Genomic DNA, 17,651 nt, shown 5'->3' with positions numbered 1-17,651 from the left:
TAATGAAAGGTTTTTGGGAATATATTTAGGATAAAGTAATATTTAGATATTTTCATTTTCTTAATTCCCAAAGAACCCCTTTAAGCTCCATTATCTATTTCTGTAACTGGTGGCCATATCTGGATAACAGACGGCAGGAAGGATGTTATGGCATCTTTGGAGTCAGAATTGTCTTACATTACAGAGAACACATTGATCTTAGATCTTTTGGATATAACTGTAAAGATTTTATTTATTTAGGTTTTCTACAATGGATCTAGAATGGATCTTCTTTACTGAAGACTGTAGACCTCTCATCATTACGGTCACATTATAGTGATCCATCGTCTTTAATTTTTGGATTCTGTGCCTGGAATAAAAGTGAAGTATGTCAGAGCCATCTTATGAAACAGAAAAATAAATCCTTATGTTATTCCTCATCATCAAGACGTCAGGTTTTATCTCAATCACATTACAACTTATTCATCCTAAATTCTCCAAACTTGTATTGACCACAATATGTATTTTTCATCAGCAGAAAAGAAGTCAGTGGGCCTCATATCAAAACGGTCTTTGTTGCCCATAGGAGCCAATCACTGCTCAGCTTTCATTCTTTAAACTGCTCTGGTAAAATGAAAGATGGGCTCTGATTGGTTGCTATTGACAACAAGACAAGTTTTCTTTTTGACAGTTTTGGTAAGTCTGCCCAAATGGTATCAGCAACTGACAATAACTAGCTGACAATATTGACTAATACAAAATATAATGTTGCATTTGCACAGTAAATTTACCTCAGAAATAGTCTCAATTTATACCTTGAGAGACATATTGGCCCTGATTTACTAATTCTAAAGATGGCGTAAGTTTAGACAAGTTGTCCAGGCCTGCACTAGATTTATCACAGTGGCTTGGACTGGATGATAAGTTTGGTGCAGGGACATACACTTTTCTCCAACCAAATACTAAATGTATTTCTATAGTCAATATGAAGTAAAAATTAAGCAATTCTGCTTAATTTCCAGGGCTTACAACTTCCCTGTAATTCAGTAGCGGTGGTCGTGCTTGCACACTATAGGAAAAAGTGGGAGCCTATGCGCGTTCTCACAGTCAGAGAGGCCAGAGCTTTTTTTCTATAGTGTGAAGCACGACCATCGCTTGTGGATTGCAGGGTGGATTGTAAGTGCCTTGTATTGACTATGTCTCCATGATAGATTATATTTGCTGAAGTGAGACAACCCCTTTAAGTAAAAACTAAACAAAACAAAACTTCTATATTCTTCTTTTGCTACCGTACCTTGATTTGTGTTACTTTTGTCTTCTCCGCTGCAAGGGGAATTGTATTCTGTAACTGCATGTTCATCTGAAATATAAGAAAGTATTAAAAACAGAAACTTGACCACTTTGTAAATGCTAAAAAGATTTAAGCTTCTAACAATGGAATATCACATTGCTGGTATGCACCAAGAACCAGTAAGAGCGGGTTCGCCTTTGCGTTATGGAATTCCGTTATAGGGTTCCGTTATAGCAGTTATAATGAAATACAATGGAATTTTAGGACAGAATGTAAAACAATACTATTTTTTCCGTTATGTATAACGGAACAAAACTGAACCGTTATTTGTGGCCATAGACATGTTTCAAAGGCTTCCGTTTTGCATTCTGTCCTAAAATTCAGTTTTATTCCATTATAACAGAATTCTATAGCGCAAATGCGAACCCACCCTTACTTGTTAAATACCCATATTGAGTGATCAGACTTTATAATGGGGCATAATTGTACAATATTGTTCACTGCTGCTTTGTTATAGGAGGATAATAACAAAAAGAATGATCCTGATCTGTCAAAAGGCAAACACTAGCACCGCCTTTACGAACTCCGCTGACTTTAATGGAGTTTATTAGGATGGAATTTTTTGGGAAAAAATAGTGCATCATGCTGTGCTACTCTGCTTAGCTTTATGTGCGGAATCCATGACAGAGACTCCTAGCCTACGACACAGATGTGGACACAGCCGAAGAAGAAGCTTGAGATGAGGAATATTATTTTCTGTTTAAAGAGGGCCTGTCACTTCTAACATGTCTGTTTTGTCTTCCCAAAAATATATCAATTCTGGAGCAAACTCTACACTACTCACAAAAAAGTTACCATATTTGGCTTTCAGGTGAAATTTATGGAAAGCGTAAAAAGTTCCCGCTACAGTGATATTATATCGTGAAAGTAGGGCATTTAAGTAGAAGCAGCAATAGTGATTTCCTCATCTCAAACAATTTATTGAAACAAAAGCCAAAAACAGTGATGGGTATACCCCCACATACAATGTCAATGTCTCAAAACTTGTCATAGGGCCTTGAGCATCAATTACAGCTTGGCAATGATGTCTCATGCTGTTCACAAGTCGACTTATTGTCTGCTGAGGCATGGCATCCCTCTCTTCTTGAAGGGCGGCCCTGGGGAACAGAGTTACAAGCCTCTACACGGCAACTCAGCTGATCCCATAGGTTTTCATTGGGATTTAGGTCTGAAGAAAGTGCAGGCCATTCCATTTGAGGTACCCGAATCTCCAGCAGCCTCTCCCTAAAGATGCGACCTCGAGGAAGTGGCGCATTGTCCTACATAAAGGTTAAATTAGGCCTGTGTTGTTGATGCAGAGGCACAATGACTGGATTAATAATGTTATTCAACACTGCAACACCACCACCAACAGTGGCTGATTCATATCACTCTCCTTGATGTCTCCAACATCGTTGGTGGCCATCATTTCTGCTCAGCATGTATTGACTTTCGCGTAAACAGCACAGAGATCCACTGGTCCCTCCTCCAGCATAGATGTTTTCTGGCCCATGCAAGACGATGTCGCCTGTGTCTGGTGGTGTGGTCAGGTACCCTTGCAGGTCATCTAGCAAGCAGACCATGCTGATATAGATGATTTTGAATGGTCTGACGTGACACTTGGGTGTCTCTTAGTGTTGATCGAGCACCAAAGTGCTTGTGTGCTCTACCGAGTGCAATGGGAGAACCCCCTGCACCCCCTGCTCAGAAGAGAAGAGAGTGTCTGGTTCACAAAAAAAGTTTAAAATTGCGCTGTTCATGAGTAGTGTAGATCGCAAATATTCTAACCGCAAATTTTTATAGCGAATTTTCTATGCAAATTTTTCAGCTGAAAAACAAGGCAGATTCTGCTCATTTGCATGTCTTTCCCATATGCCCATGGTTATGCAAATTAGCTTACATGACAAAACTGTATAGAAAGCTTATTCAATATTATGTTAGGACAATCAGAAAACTGTTTGTCACCCTAATGATATTGATCTAGGTGCGCAGGTCTACCCAAGCCATCCAACAGATATGAAGCAGCTTTGAGGCTTATTGGCTCTCAGTCAGATGAGAGCTGGTTTGGAATGTCTCATAGTGCACAAGGCTGCCATTGGAAGGTGTGCTGACTGTATCTGTCTCATGGATAGATTGGGCACATACCTGGCTTTTGGCATATAGCCTTTGTGTGGTTGTCTATTGTATGTCATAGGTAATGGGAGTCCAAGATGCATCCAGCCATTCTCCTAATGCTGTTTCCAAACCATTTTGATGGGGTTTCCATCAATTTCTAACCTATTTTTTATGAACCAGACACCCTCTCTTCTTCAGTGCCTAGTTTGATGCTCGGGTCTCCTTTTGACTTTCATTGTATTAAATTGTACTTGAGTACACGCAGTATTTGGCCAAACTCTGCGATGTGCCGAGCATAGCGATGCTCGCTCGATACTAGTGCCTCTCACTTCCATTAAATGTGCTTGGAGTTGTGTGACATTTATCATCCGGTTCTGCAGGGTATTGTTCACAATGAAGCGGTCATCGGTGTGGGATGCGGCCAAAGGACGTTTACTTCTATGCCTTTATGAGACTTTTCCAGTCTCTCTATGTATCTTTGTTACAACCTGCTGATGACACTCTGTAACACTCTAAGGCTACTTTCACACTTGCGGCAGAGTGATCCGGCAAGCAGGTCTGTCGCCGGCATGATGATCCAGCAATCTGCATGCAAACGGACAGCATTTGTAGACGGATCTGGATGTGGATCCGTCTCTCTTAATGTCATTTGGAGAAACGGATCCGTTATATATTTTTTTCACATTTTTACCAGTCTGCGTAGACCAGAAGGACGAATCCGGCATTGCGGTATTTTTAATGCTGGATCCGACACTTCAATGTAAATTAATGTCGGATCCAGCATTCCAGCAACTGATCCGGAATCTTGGACGTGGATAATACCGCAGCATGCTGCGGTATTTCCTCCGTCCAAAACGCTGTTCAGTGACTGAACTGAAGACATCCTGATGCACCCTGAACGTCTTTCTCTCCATTCAGAATGCATGAGGACAAAACTGATCAGTTCATTTCCGGTATTGAGCCCCTATGATGGAACTCAGTGCTGGAAAAGAAAAACGCTAGCGGGAAAGTACCCTAAGCTCAGTGGCCACTTCTGTCTGAGAACATCCTGCTTGAAGCCTCGCAATGACGAGGTACTGTTGATCAATTGTTAGGTGCTGTCTTGGTCTCATGATGTCAAAATGTGAACAGCATGAGGAGGAGGACTGTTTAAAAAACTATTCTAATTGAACCAGGATTCATGGATCAAACACCTGTTATGAACTTTACCATTAGCTCCTTGTTAGAGAACAGCAAGTTGTGCAAAAAGTACTGAAACATTGAACAGTTGGACATGTGTATTCAAATGTTTAGGGAAGGTCAACTGTAAAGGTTAGAGTGCATTTTAGGTTCATCCTAAAATTTCACCCACAAGCCAAATATTCATAACTTACTGTGAGTAGTGTACATTGTGTTGTACGTATTATTCCTACTAAAAGTTTATGTATTTTCTCCCTGTGTTTTGTGGGTTTCCTCCTGGTACTCCGGTTTTCTTCCACACTCCAAAGACATACTGATAGGGAACTTAGATTATAAGCTCTTCCTTTCACTGCCTTGGATGACGTTGCATACATCATCCATAGGCTGCTCTGAATCCACAGTACAGTCTAGATCCATCACGAGCACATGCGCAGTCTGTTTGCTCTGTTCTAGGCAGAGGAATGAATATTGCTCTATGCAGGCACCAAATCCAATGCAGGCACCAAATACACTGCTGACATGACATAATTGACCACTGGCTAATTCTTTCCACCGTTTTATATACACATTTTACCAGTCTCGTAGTAATCGTAGATCTTCACTATGGCTGGTTTCAGGTCCTTGACTTTACTATCTTGTTCGATGAAGAATGAAAGGTTGATAGAATCCTGCCCCAGCTACAAGGAAGAAAAGGATGCAGCTGTGAACATGGCTGACCATCAGTGATGTACCTACTGTGAGGAACTGCGACCGCCGCGGCCACAATACGTCACGAAACCGTCACAGCGCCCCTAGTGGTCAATCCGCAAACAGGCCTCCCAGCCACTTTCAGCACACCGACAGTCTAACTTGAGTCCGTACAGTCGATAGGCTGAAAGCGCAGGGAGTGGACCTCCGATTGACCGCAAGTAAGCGTGCGACGAACTGCGACCGGAACTACACACAGGGTAGTTTAACTGCCACCACCTCACAATTTATGGGAGCGAGGAACCCACTATCTAGATAACACAACCGAGTAGCTTTCTCTTCGGAGAGGCTAGGGTAAGTTTTTGCAGTGTTTGAAAACAGGCATATGGCTAGAGAAATGACTTGGAGGTCATTTATTATATATCTATATACAATACAAATTATCACGATGCACAATAATTATAACACAATAATCAAGGAAAGTATAGTCCAATAAACAAAAGGGAGAAAAGAAAGAAAATACTTAGTTTCCGCAGAAAAGATGTCCGTTGGTGAAATAGTCCGTTGCAGGGGTAAAGTCCAAGAAGCCTTTGTCCAGTGTAATTTGCCTACAGCCCACAGGTTCTCTGGCTGAGGCCCTCTTTAGGTGTTGTTAAAAGTGGAGAACTCTTTTAGCAGATCCTAGGTCTGTGTTATAAAGGGTCCTAGAATCAAGGCGGGGAATTGAGAGTCCGCCTGCTGGGCAGGCTGTATTCCTGAGGTGAATGTCAGTTCTGAAATATGGCATGTGCCATATCGTGGGATGTCTCCGCTGTACACAAGTAACAAGCACATATTCACATTCCCCACAAAATATGGAGTTCAGGGATACCAAATATTACTATTATAACTGGTTCTATGATGGGGTAACACCATAACTTTACCTGGGTACATCTTAGAGTTATGTTTGTCCTATGTAAACGTCCAGTGAATTCTGAGTGACACGATGATGTAATTTTTACGTCCGTAAGATGCATGGGCTCTCTTAAAAAGGTAAAAATCATATCTCAGATTCATGTTGCAATCTGGGAAACCTTGGTGCCGGCCTGTCTGCCGCAAGCTAGCTTACAGACCCTGATAGCAGCGACACCAATCGGCTCCCCCCCAGGTGCAGTCTTCACACCTAGCTGTGATATCTCTTCAGGAAGGGAAGTTCTTTTGTCAACCTAAGGAAACCAGCTGTAATTGCGTTATCTGCTGGGCATCTATTGACTGACTTGAACAAAAGGACTATGTTGTTCTCTGGGTACAACAGAAGGACAGAAGGAGACGCTCTGAATAATCAAATTGTAGGTTCTGGGGCCTAGGGAAATAATTACTGTTTAATAAGGCAGAGTAATATTGATAATATTGGGAGGACAGTTCAATATTCTCGCGGATCATCCGTGACACCTACCATACAGACAGACCATGCAACTGCTATGAAGCCCAGAAGGAGGGGGTCCCTGCACTAAACTTCTTTTCCCATTGGTATATTCACTGCATTTCCCCCCAGCTGCCACTAGGAGGACACAGTGTACAGAAATTCTACAGTGTTAATGGTAACTGTATTAATTCCTATGATCTGAGCTCCCCCTAGTGGTGGCCACAGACAGCCAACTTTGTAATGGAATGGAAGCAGGACATTCATTAGGCTACTTTCACACCAGCCTTTTGCTGGATCCATCATGGATCAGCAAAAACGCTTCCGTCATGATAATACAACCGTCTGCATCCGTTATGAACGAATCCAGTTGTATTATCTTTAACATAGCAATGATGGATACATCTCTAAAGCTATTGTAAGTCAATGGGGGACGGATCTGTTTTCTTTTGTGTCAGAATAAACGGATCCGTCTCCATTGACTTACATTGTGTAGTCTTGCTCCGCATCCCAGGATGCACTCATAAACGCAGCTTGCAGCGCTTTTGTGCGCATCATGGGAACGCAATAAACGCTCTCTGTTCTCTTCAGTTTAGTTTTGCCCCATTGACAATGAATGGGGACAAAACTGGAGCGTTTTCCCCCGCTATTGAGACCCTATGACAGATGTCAAAAGCAGTGTGAAAGTAGCCTAAATGTATTATGTGAGTTTTTGGAAAAAATATGGTGATCAGAATAAAAGTCATGTTTATGAAGCACGTATTCCACTTTTTCTGACATAAAAGTCAGATAAAGCAGGTAAAGCAGAGTGTGGCTATAATTCTTTTTTTTCTATTAAAAATTTAAAGAAATTGTTAACTCATCAGAAATCTGGGAAGTCATACTTTATGTTCCATATTGCATGGGAGGGTTTGATGTATGTGTACTGGGAAATTGGGTGGGACAGGAGGACCCAGACTAAGTTTTGACCACGGTGAAAGAGAAAAGTAACAGTTATTAGAAGACAGACAAGCATTACTGTAATTGGCCTATAAAGTAATCAAAATGTCTGTGATCTAACCTCCTCCAGATACAGGGTCACCATATCCATCTGGATGTCACTTCTCTTTATCAAGTTCTCCTCCAACTGTGAAAAAAGAAGGCAGCAGATATAAGTCTAGGCGATGATTAAAGAGGAGCAAATCTTGACCAGGCAGTGCAAATGTCATCACACCTGGTCCTGTCAATCAAAGTGCAGGGGGCGCGGCAGTTGCAGAGAGAGAAGAGCCTCTAGGTGTAATGGTAACGCCCCCTTTGCTCCTAGAAGCTCATTTGCATATAATAAAACATCATTTTTCTCAGCAATGCGGACACATAAGAACATGGGACCAACACAGACGTTTTCAGCTGCCAAGCGCACAGGTAACAGGTCATGTTTATGTATATATATATATATATATATATATATATATATGTTTATGTATATATATATATATATATATGACATATGACACTACTGCTTTTCTCCTCATAGTGTCTGATGAAGGCTAATCTAGCCGAAAACGTGTTAACACGTTATTGTCGCATTTAATCACCACAAAATAAATCGCAATCTAAGGAAATCTCCTACTGCTATTATATTACGACTGGGGTGGGAACCCTATACACAGCAGAAGCCCGGTGTGAACAAATTTGTTCTATATACAGGTAACAGGTCAGCCAGTGTCATAGGTACAAAACTGCTGACAGATGCATTTACATTTTCAAAATGTGAATCTCCAACTGATCAATGTATTTGTCTCTTGTTATGATATCACTGGAGACTAGTAGGGTCTAAAACTGACCACACAAATTTGGTGAACCTGCAAAATTTGACAGGATTGCTTATGGATATGTGAGAGGAGCGGATAGTCCTCTGATATCTACTATTTGGGGAAAATAAGGATCAGCCATGCTGGAATTCAACATAAGCGGTGTCAGAGACAGCATATTCCACTCTCCCCATGTTCGGACAATAGGTGAATTCGCTCATTTGGCCAACAGCCTTCTTTATACGGATGTACAGTATACAGCTTTATATGGCTTCTACTGTACTTCCTTATGCCAGCGAATTTATAGGAAGTGATACAATTTTTTTCCTGTGGGATTCTGTATGAAATCTGATGAAGCCACATGAATGTGTAAGAATTTTTCATAAAAAACTTTGGCATCGGACTATATCTATACAGATGTATTCCAGGCAGGGGGGCCAAATAAATAAAAAACTAAATTGGGCAACCTCTTTAAGCTACTGTAATACTCATGTTGAGGTAAGTGACAATGAGAGGTGTGAAAGATGAACTTACTTTTCTCACTGAGCTCTTTAGTGGAATGTATCCAGACAACATCTTCACATCAATAACAACCATATTGGATTTTTGCCTAGAACCTGTATATCTACAGTAAAATGAAAAATACAAAAAAGTAACCACAAGGTCATTAATATCAAAGCGACAAACGTAAGTGTAGAAAAATGATTGTATGACTTAGCACAGGGGCGTAGCTATAGGGGAAGCAGGGGAATGGCCCCTTCAGGGCTCCTTTGACAGTATTATACAATGACATTATATACAGTAACACTATAGGAAACAGGTGAAGTGGCTGCTGGGCCTCGTCTGATAAGCCACAGGAGTGGGGGTTGCAAAGTTGTAGGGCGGGGGGGGGGGGGGGCAGTCATTTCTAGTTAAGCCACTGACTTAGCATATACATGTATAGCACAGTAGATGACACTCACCGAGCAGTGATTGTGAGCTCCAGTTTTGTCATTGATTCTTCTGCACATTCATTTGATTGAACCTCCACTTTAATTGCAAAGGTTTCTTCTTGTCTAGGTGGAGGAACGTTGTATCTCAGGACTGTCTGTCAGATTAGGAAATTGAGTTTAGATAAATGTACAGTACGTGGTAGATCAATACCGAAGAACTTGACAAAAATTCTACTTACTTGTACATAGACACAGCCGCTTCCTGAAGATGTCACCGTATACTCTCCAGGTACTGTTGGTAGCGATGTACTCTGCAGAAGTAGCCTGTTATTGTTATTTACGCGGAACTGCTTCATAAATTCTGTCTTGGATGATACTGTCACAGTCACATCTCCTTTGTCACTGAAGGTGGCCTCTGCATACTTGGCCAATGCCTGAAGAGCCACCACTGTGTCCTGTAGAGAAAAAGTACTATGTTGACATCTGGTGAAAAGTTATTATATGTTTCTTTAAGTTGAATGGGTGTATACTGTACTTTTGGAAAAAAGTTTGTCATGAGATTGACATCTATAGGTCTCCATTATTTAAATGGCTTCCCCTACAAAAATTAATGTAATGGAAAGCACATTTCAAATGAAGTATTATTGTAATAGGTTTTTGTATGTACATTACAGTTTCCTCTCTGGTAGCGCCCCCTGCTGTTTCTCCTGTGTCTAAAATTCTGGTCCACCTTCAGTTGGAGGATCTTAGTGAAGCAGGCCAAATCCCTTTCATTCAATTTTAAATTCTAGGGAATTTATGGCTATATCTCTCTCTAGACAGTGGAGAAGGAAATTGTAGGTCATTGGATACGCTAGAGCTCTTTATCAGTAAATTCGCTGGAGCTGGCGATAAAAGGGTTAACAAAAAATGACTTCAATGCACTCTTGGAAGGTGCTTGGCTGTCTCATATGATGAGCTGCTGCTCACCCACAGAAAGGGAAGAAACAAAGCACAGCATATGAGAACCGATAAGGCTGACAATTACACTGGAGATTTTTTGCATTGCTGTAGTTAAAATAATGCTGTGCAGTACTTCTGATGTGTTTTTTTTTTGTAGGATAACCCCTTTAAGGATGACATATCCATTACCTTCCTGCATAGTGTGGCAGATGTGTCAATGGTTTTACTCTTGCAAAATATAGTGTAACCATATTTTGAAATTGCTTTGGAAAATGTGGGGAAATTTAAAGTTCCTTTATATGGGAGTCATGCAGTATGCCAGCGACCCAATGCATAAGGGGTTAAAATGTCTCTTTTACCCTGTGTAATGTGTATGGTCTACCCTGAAGACTGTGAATAGAATTAACAGACCCATGAGAACCGTTTGTAGGTGGCGCTGCTCCATCCATCCCCTCCTTTGAGGGGTTACAACTTAGGCTAGATTCACATCTGAGCGTTTTACAGCGCGTTCCTACATGCTGTAAAACGCTCAACAGGCAAAAACCAATGTTTCCCTATGGGCATGGTTCTCACCTGAGCGTTTTACAGAGCGTACGAACGCGCTATGAAATGCCCTACGCCCCAAGAGGTACAGGAGCTTCTTTGGGGCGTATTGTCACGTGTAACACCTCTGTTTTTCATTGTACTCCTCTGTGGTCCAAAATACGAAAACGCCCCAAAATATGCCTCAAAAACGCCCGATAAAAATGCCTGTAAACAGCGCTTATCAAATACGCTCAGGTGTGAACCCCGCCTTAGTGAATTAATTAGAGCAGTGTGAGTGAGACAGAGAAAACATAGAAGCAACAGGGCAGCCATGGGAAGTGAGACCAGCGAGCTAAGGGATTTTACTGAGACAGAGCCCGATACCAGCCTCTGAGCGAGCAAGTGAGACATATCCTGGAGTGTATACAGCCATAAAGGAGAGGTGCATGATGAAGACTATAGAGTGTTGTGTTGCATTTAAAGAAGAAAGAGAGAGATTTAAGAGAGAGAGATTTTGCACCCCTTTGGCGGAAACATGAGAGAAAGTGCAGATATATTGCAGGATTGACTCATAGAGATAACAAACGGCCTGTTATTTGCAGTCCCCAGGAATTGTGAGACATTTAGATCTGCCAATCTGTGAATAATCAAGGTTGAACCTACTGCTGTGTAATGAGACAGTGCCAACTAACCGGTTCGACTTTGGGCTGAACCTAAGGGCATTATTTACATGCTCTCCTGGTATTCACAAACCCCTGTATAGGGATGTGGACTTTGCTGTAGCAACCATCCACTACCTCCTGGGATAGTCCTGACAGGTGACCCATGGGGGTGACGGACTCCAGTGCAAGCACTGGCAACTCAGGATAGAAAAAATGCTGGAAAAAGCAGCAGCAGTCTGAGGGGCAATAACTAGGACTTTAAACAGTTTTTTGGGGATTCAGGCAGTACACTGAAAATGTAGATGAGGTAGACGACACAGGATAGGCTTGAGGGCATGGTAGGGGTGCAAGGCGCAGGCAGGCTGGGTACTTGACAGGAGCACAGACAGGGCAGACAGGCTGGGAACTGAACTGAAACACGAACAGAACTGAACAGGAAGCGTGGGAGCACACAGACAGGATGGGTACAGGACTGGAACAGGGTAGAAACACAGGAAAAATGCAGGATAAACACTAGCAAATCACAGAAGCACTAGACTATGATACACCAGCGCAACTTGCAGAGGACGCCGGTGAACAGGGCACTGTGTGGCATGGTGAGTGATGTGGTGTCTGCACCTGCAGAGAACAGCAGAACAGCAGTGCAGCGGCGGCATGGACTGTCGGCATAACACTGTGAGAACAACATGTATTTGTCCTTTGCCAACCTCTTCAGTAAAGAACTGTTATTTGTTTTAAAGTCCTTTATTTGTTGTAAAGTCCTTTAAAGTCTACCTGACTTGCCGCCTCACACTTACACCAACGGCACCCCAAACCATCCCCAAGCAGGAGACAGTCACCAGGGTGTGCTCTGAGCGGAAGAAAGGCTGTGCCCCTTCCTTCACTGTGTGTGCTCTGCCCAGCGAGAACCAGAGAAGGATCACCCCCGTGAGTACTACTACTACCATCCTACACCAACCACAGCCACCACTTCTATCTTCTGCACCCCAACGCATCCCCTGCGGGCCACTGATCACCACACTCATTTACCATTAATGTCCATCAATTTCCATTGTGGCCATATTGATCAATGTGTCTTCATGGCCATGGATGGAAATATACTGGTGCCATTGGCACACTGTGTGTCAGGATTAATTCTTGTCCCATATGATAATCATTTATTAACATGCATTGTCATGGATGAACTTTAGTAAGTTCTACTTATATAATTAATTTGATCATTATACGGATTGTAAATCTCAATAAATCCCAGCTTTAGATGGGGTTTCTTCATTAATTCAGACGTAGTTTGTTGGTGATGGTACAGAGGGAAAGGCTAGAGAACCACAGGAAACTGACATTTCAGTATTCAGAAGGTAACATGGAAAAAATCTGGGAATACAATCTGACCAGATAGTACAGGATGTTTTTCACTATCAATTTAACTGGAGAGTGTCTGAAAACAAGTTACAATGTTGGTAATTACGATGTAGAAACCTCAATGGAAATAGCAGACTCTTTTTATAACTGTGTCATAGTAAAACATAATGACTTCTATACCTGTGTAGAAGAAAATCCTCCATATGGATTCTGTTGTTTGCTCAACCAATTTACAATCTCTGAGCCTTTGACTAAATCTTGAGTTGGACCAGAAAGGACGGCTAGGAGCACATATGAGGTCATCTCCACCTCTGCTGATGGAGCTCGGGACCAGTATGAGTCTTCAGACTGAGGTTTGGACAAACGTTCCCAATGCTGCTCACGATCTATTAATGATAAATTGTTAGTATGTAGGGAAATATTGTCTTTATAATACCTTGCTGACCATCTCTAAAAATTGTCAACGTGAATACATTTTACCAAGAATATAAATGTGCTCAAACAACATACAGTATGTACAAAACAAGTATAGACAGATTAAACCTAAGGCTACTTTCATACCTAGCGTTTTTGCTGGATCCGGCAGGGATCAGCAAAAACACTTCGGTCACTGATAATACAACCATCTGCATCCGTTATGAATGGATCCGGTTGTATTATCTTTAACATAGCAAGGGATGGCTCCTGTCATGAACACCATTGAAAGTCAATGGGGGACGGATCCGTGTTCTATTGTGTCAGAGAAAACTGATCTGTCCCCATTGACTTGCATTGTGGGTCACGCCGGATCCGTTCTTTTCCGCATCCCGTGATGGAAAGAAAACTGCAGCATGCTGTGGTTTGCTCTCCGGTATGGGAACGCAACTAAATTGTCAATGTGGGACAAAACGGAAGCGTTTTTCTCTGGTATAATACCGGAAAAGAGAAACGCTAGTGTGAAAGTAGCCTAAGATATGATAATGTGGTGTTTGTAAAAACTAAATTCATTTTTTAAATTTAAGTCATCTGTGGCTAATAAAACATTTCCATTCTGGAGATATTCACATTGGACTATACATGATTTCATGTTCTCAATTAATCCCATACCAAATAATGGGTGTCGTTTGCATTTTGCTGATGAGGGTACTGAATGCATAACTCTTTGTAAAAGGATAAAGAAGAGGAAGGTAAAGAAGGACAGGAATGGTGGTTATATATGGTAAAAGTAAGAAAAATAATTAAAATTAATTAAAAAAACTAATATAAATAAAATTACTATTTTAAATCTAAGTAAAACATATTAAAATACATAATTAAAATACAATAAATAAATAAATAATACACATGCAATAAATAATATAAAATAAGCAAAATAAATGAATAAAATAAATAAACTATATACAATACTAAAAATGAATAATTAAAAAATAAATAAGTATAATAATATAATATAATTAAAATATAATACAATAAATAATATAAATTCAATAAATATATAAAACAAATACATAATTGACATAAAATAAAAATAAATAAATAAAATAACTAAGAATAAATAAGCAAGTAAATAGGAAAAAAAATGAAGTAAATGAAATAAAAACAAAATTTTAAAGCAATTTAAAATATATAAATAAAATAATAATTGTTAGTGATTGCAATCAAGTCATGAGACCACCTTTATTTTCAAAAGAATGAATGTTAAAACAATTCATAGTTTCCTGTACCTATTTACTATGTGCCCTGACTGAAAGCCACATATAGATAATCAAGAAAAGAAAATGCCCCCTAAAAATTTTACCCTATTTTTATTTTACTATGTTATGAGGACATTAGTGTCCTGATGTCTTGGCATAATTACCAATTTTTTTGCAATTACTAAAAAAATATAAAATCTATACATTTAATTTAGCCTCTATTTCTGATGGGATTTGAACTCTACAACCTTCTACATTACAGCCCAGAATGTTAACCACTACACTATAGATCTGCATGGCTAGTTACTTAAAAAAAAATAAATAAAAATTGACTTCTGCTGTATAGGAATACTTACTATTGAGCACACGCGATATTCGGCTGAGCATACTCGCCCAACACTACTAACTATATATTTTTTAAGTGAGATGGACTAATATAATACATGCGGACCTAGAGCTCATGGGGCTATTATTCTCACAGCATTGATCTGCACTGCTTTTTAATTATTATTTTCCATATTCATGTATTGTATGTCTTTTTGGATATGACGCAATAAAGAAGGTCTTTGTATTACATGTGTGGTCCCAGATAGTGATCCTATATTCCTTTCTCAGCTCTGTACTCATAACACCACTATTCAAGCCACTATTCCTTGGCCAGCATATTTAAATGCACAACTAGGACAGGAATCAAAATTTTGGCCACCAGATAATAGAAAGTTTAAAGGGAATGTGTGATCAGAAAATGACCTGCTGTTTAAATCACTTTTTTATGTTAACATATTTTTAAATAATTTTTTATGATATTTAAAATTTTCCATAGCAATTTTTATATTTAAACAAAAACAAAAAAATCCTGTTTTTGCACTGGACACTATGTAAAATAATAGGCGCCACTTGGTCTGTACAGATCACTTTACTGCAGTTAACTGTTTTACAGGCTGATGATCGTCAGACTTAAATATTGTGCAAACATTCATGCAGTCGTGGTTTAATGCTATGACCTTATGTCTTTTCTTGGCATGTCGCAGCCATAAATTGTGGCCTCTTATTAAAAACAATGACCACCTGGCAGTTTTTGGTCCTGACCATGCCAAATTCAGCTGCTAAAAAAAAAATCCCCTTTGCTAGGGTTCATCAGTCCGCTTCTGAGGTTTCTGTAGCTGGGTCTGAGCAGCACCCATATGCATATCACTTACTTCCTCTCACAACTTGTGCCTCAAGTTTGTCCATCATCGCCTCCCTGAGCTCCGTGTCTCCAGACAAAGTAAAGGCATAGGCCAACAGAGCCTGGCTGTATACATTAGTGACAGTCTCAGCTGCTGTCCTCAGGCAGGACACAGCATCTCTGACCATAAGATCCTGAAAGATAAGTGTTTAGCGTATTAGGGTATGCCGGTGACATGACTAGATCATATTTTAATAGCCAATAGTACATTTCCTCTTTCACCATATATTATCCATTTAATTTAGAATAAGTCTTGACTATCATGGTTTTTATATTGTCAAGCTGATTAGGATATGGGGCTGACGGGAATAGAGGTTCTTCAGATCTCATAGCTGTTGTTTGTGATTCTCAATGATACTGTCGTGATTTCTGTAATAATATCCAATAGCCATATTTTCAATGAATAAAGTCTGACAATATGACAAGATCCAGGTGGCCTATGGAGACTTACAGGCTATTCTCAATGGGAAAAAATTATCAAAATGAGCTCTCCTTCAGATCAGCCAAACCAGAGAAGGCTGCTTCAGGGATCTTACCACTCATCAGTACATCTCATCTGGGGCAAGAACACAGAAACAGCTGTCTACGGCTGTCAAATAGCTGTCGAATAGGTAAGGGTCCCATCTATGGGAGCCAAACACACCCTGAGAATGGAGGAAGCAAGAAGTGAGCAAATGGAAATATGTTTGGAAGTCCCACAGAGCTCAAAAGGCTACCTCTCCATATAGACTCCTTTGTATGGGGCTGTCTGCCTTGGCATATAGGTGGTTAGAAGAGACGTTTATGAGAAGACAAGTATTTATATCTAATTGAAATCATAATTCCACCCTCAATTGTAATCTGCGTTTCTAAGATTGGTGGATAGAAAAAGGTTTGGTACCGTGTTAGCCAGTAGTGAGAAGTATTGATGCTCTCCAAAAGAGAAACAATTAATAAAATAAATTTGATACCTTTTAATTGCTAACTAAAATAAATGATGGTATAAGGCAAGCTTTTGTGACTCTGAGGTCCCTTCTTTAGGCCAGAAATGATGGAAAACATCTAAATGCCTGCTACATCTTCTAAATATCCACCAACTCAACAAAGATATTTAATGATTTGCACCCATTACCTCTATTAATACTCCAGCCTCCAGCAGAGCTATGGTAACATACGTAGAGAGTGAGACTTCATCTGTTACTCCCCCCTTGAAGAAAACAGAGTATTCTGCATGAAACCACATTTACCAGCGAGGTATAGAAGATAACAGAAGAAACTACTCAAAGTGCAACATTTTCCGGCTAGGTTTACTGCTGCTAAAGCTCCAATTTATAGCATATGTTGAAATATAACAATGTATAAAAAGTTAATTCCACTCCTTCCTCTATAGCAGTGGTGGCGAACCTATGGCACAGGTGCCAGAGGCAGCACTCAGAGCCCTCTCTGTGGGCACCCACGCCCTGGAAAAAGTCTATGGTGTCCCAAAATGTCTTAGACTTTTCCTGCCATTCATCAGCACAGGGCGCACTATGAAAAGCACAGGCAATGCATTAAATGTAGGCAGGAAAAATTTGGCTAAATAATAAAGTACATGGAAGATATACTATATTCGTATTCAGGTTAAAGGGAACCTGTCACCGGGATTTTGGCTAGCTAGCACATTCGCAATACCCAGTCCCCATAGCTCTGTGTGCTTTTATTGTTAAAAAAACGATTTGATACATATGCAAATTAACCTGAGATGAGTCCTGTACGTGAGATGAGTCAGGGACAGGACTGTGCTAGCATTTCTCCTGCGGTGTTGCTATCAGTGGGAGAAGAGGGTTGCATTGACAATCCAACACAATGGGCACATTTTATAAGCGGTCA

At 40.3% G+C, this 17,651-nt stretch overlaps 1 protein-coding gene across 1 annotated transcript in view; it reads right to left on the bottom strand.

Annotated features, from left to right (window-relative positions):
• Nucleotides 1-203: 203 nt before the first annotated feature.
• LOC122939886 (alpha-2-macroglobulin-like) overlaps nucleotides 204-17,651 on the bottom strand; it is a 277,231-nt gene continuing 259,783 nt past the window's right edge. The window contains exons 27-36 of the mRNA XM_044296073.1: nucleotides 16,915-16,989; nucleotides 15,775-15,937; nucleotides 13,083-13,288; nucleotides 9,654-9,869; nucleotides 9,445-9,569; nucleotides 9,017-9,107; nucleotides 7,753-7,818; nucleotides 5,178-5,280; nucleotides 1,274-1,339; nucleotides 204-349 (exon numbers count right to left, since the gene is read on the bottom strand). Coding sequence (XP_044152008.1) covers nucleotides 330-349; nucleotides 1,274-1,339; nucleotides 5,178-5,280; nucleotides 7,753-7,818; nucleotides 9,017-9,107; nucleotides 9,445-9,569; nucleotides 9,654-9,869; nucleotides 13,083-13,288; nucleotides 15,775-15,937; nucleotides 16,915-16,989 — 1,131 coding nt within the window. The 3' untranslated portion in view covers nucleotides 204-329. The remainder of the gene's footprint in view (nucleotides 350-1,273; nucleotides 1,340-5,177; nucleotides 5,281-7,752; nucleotides 7,819-9,016; nucleotides 9,108-9,444; nucleotides 9,570-9,653; nucleotides 9,870-13,082; nucleotides 13,289-15,774; nucleotides 15,938-16,914; nucleotides 16,990-17,651) is intronic.

The sequence above is a fragment of the Bufo gargarizans genome, chromosome 6, assembly GCF_014858855.1.
Source record: "Bufo gargarizans isolate SCDJY-AF-19 chromosome 6, ASM1485885v1, whole genome shotgun sequence".
Lineage (NCBI taxonomy): Eukaryota > Metazoa > Chordata > Amphibia > Anura > Bufonidae > Bufo > Bufo gargarizans.
This window is presented reverse-complemented; position numbering and strand designations above follow the sequence as displayed.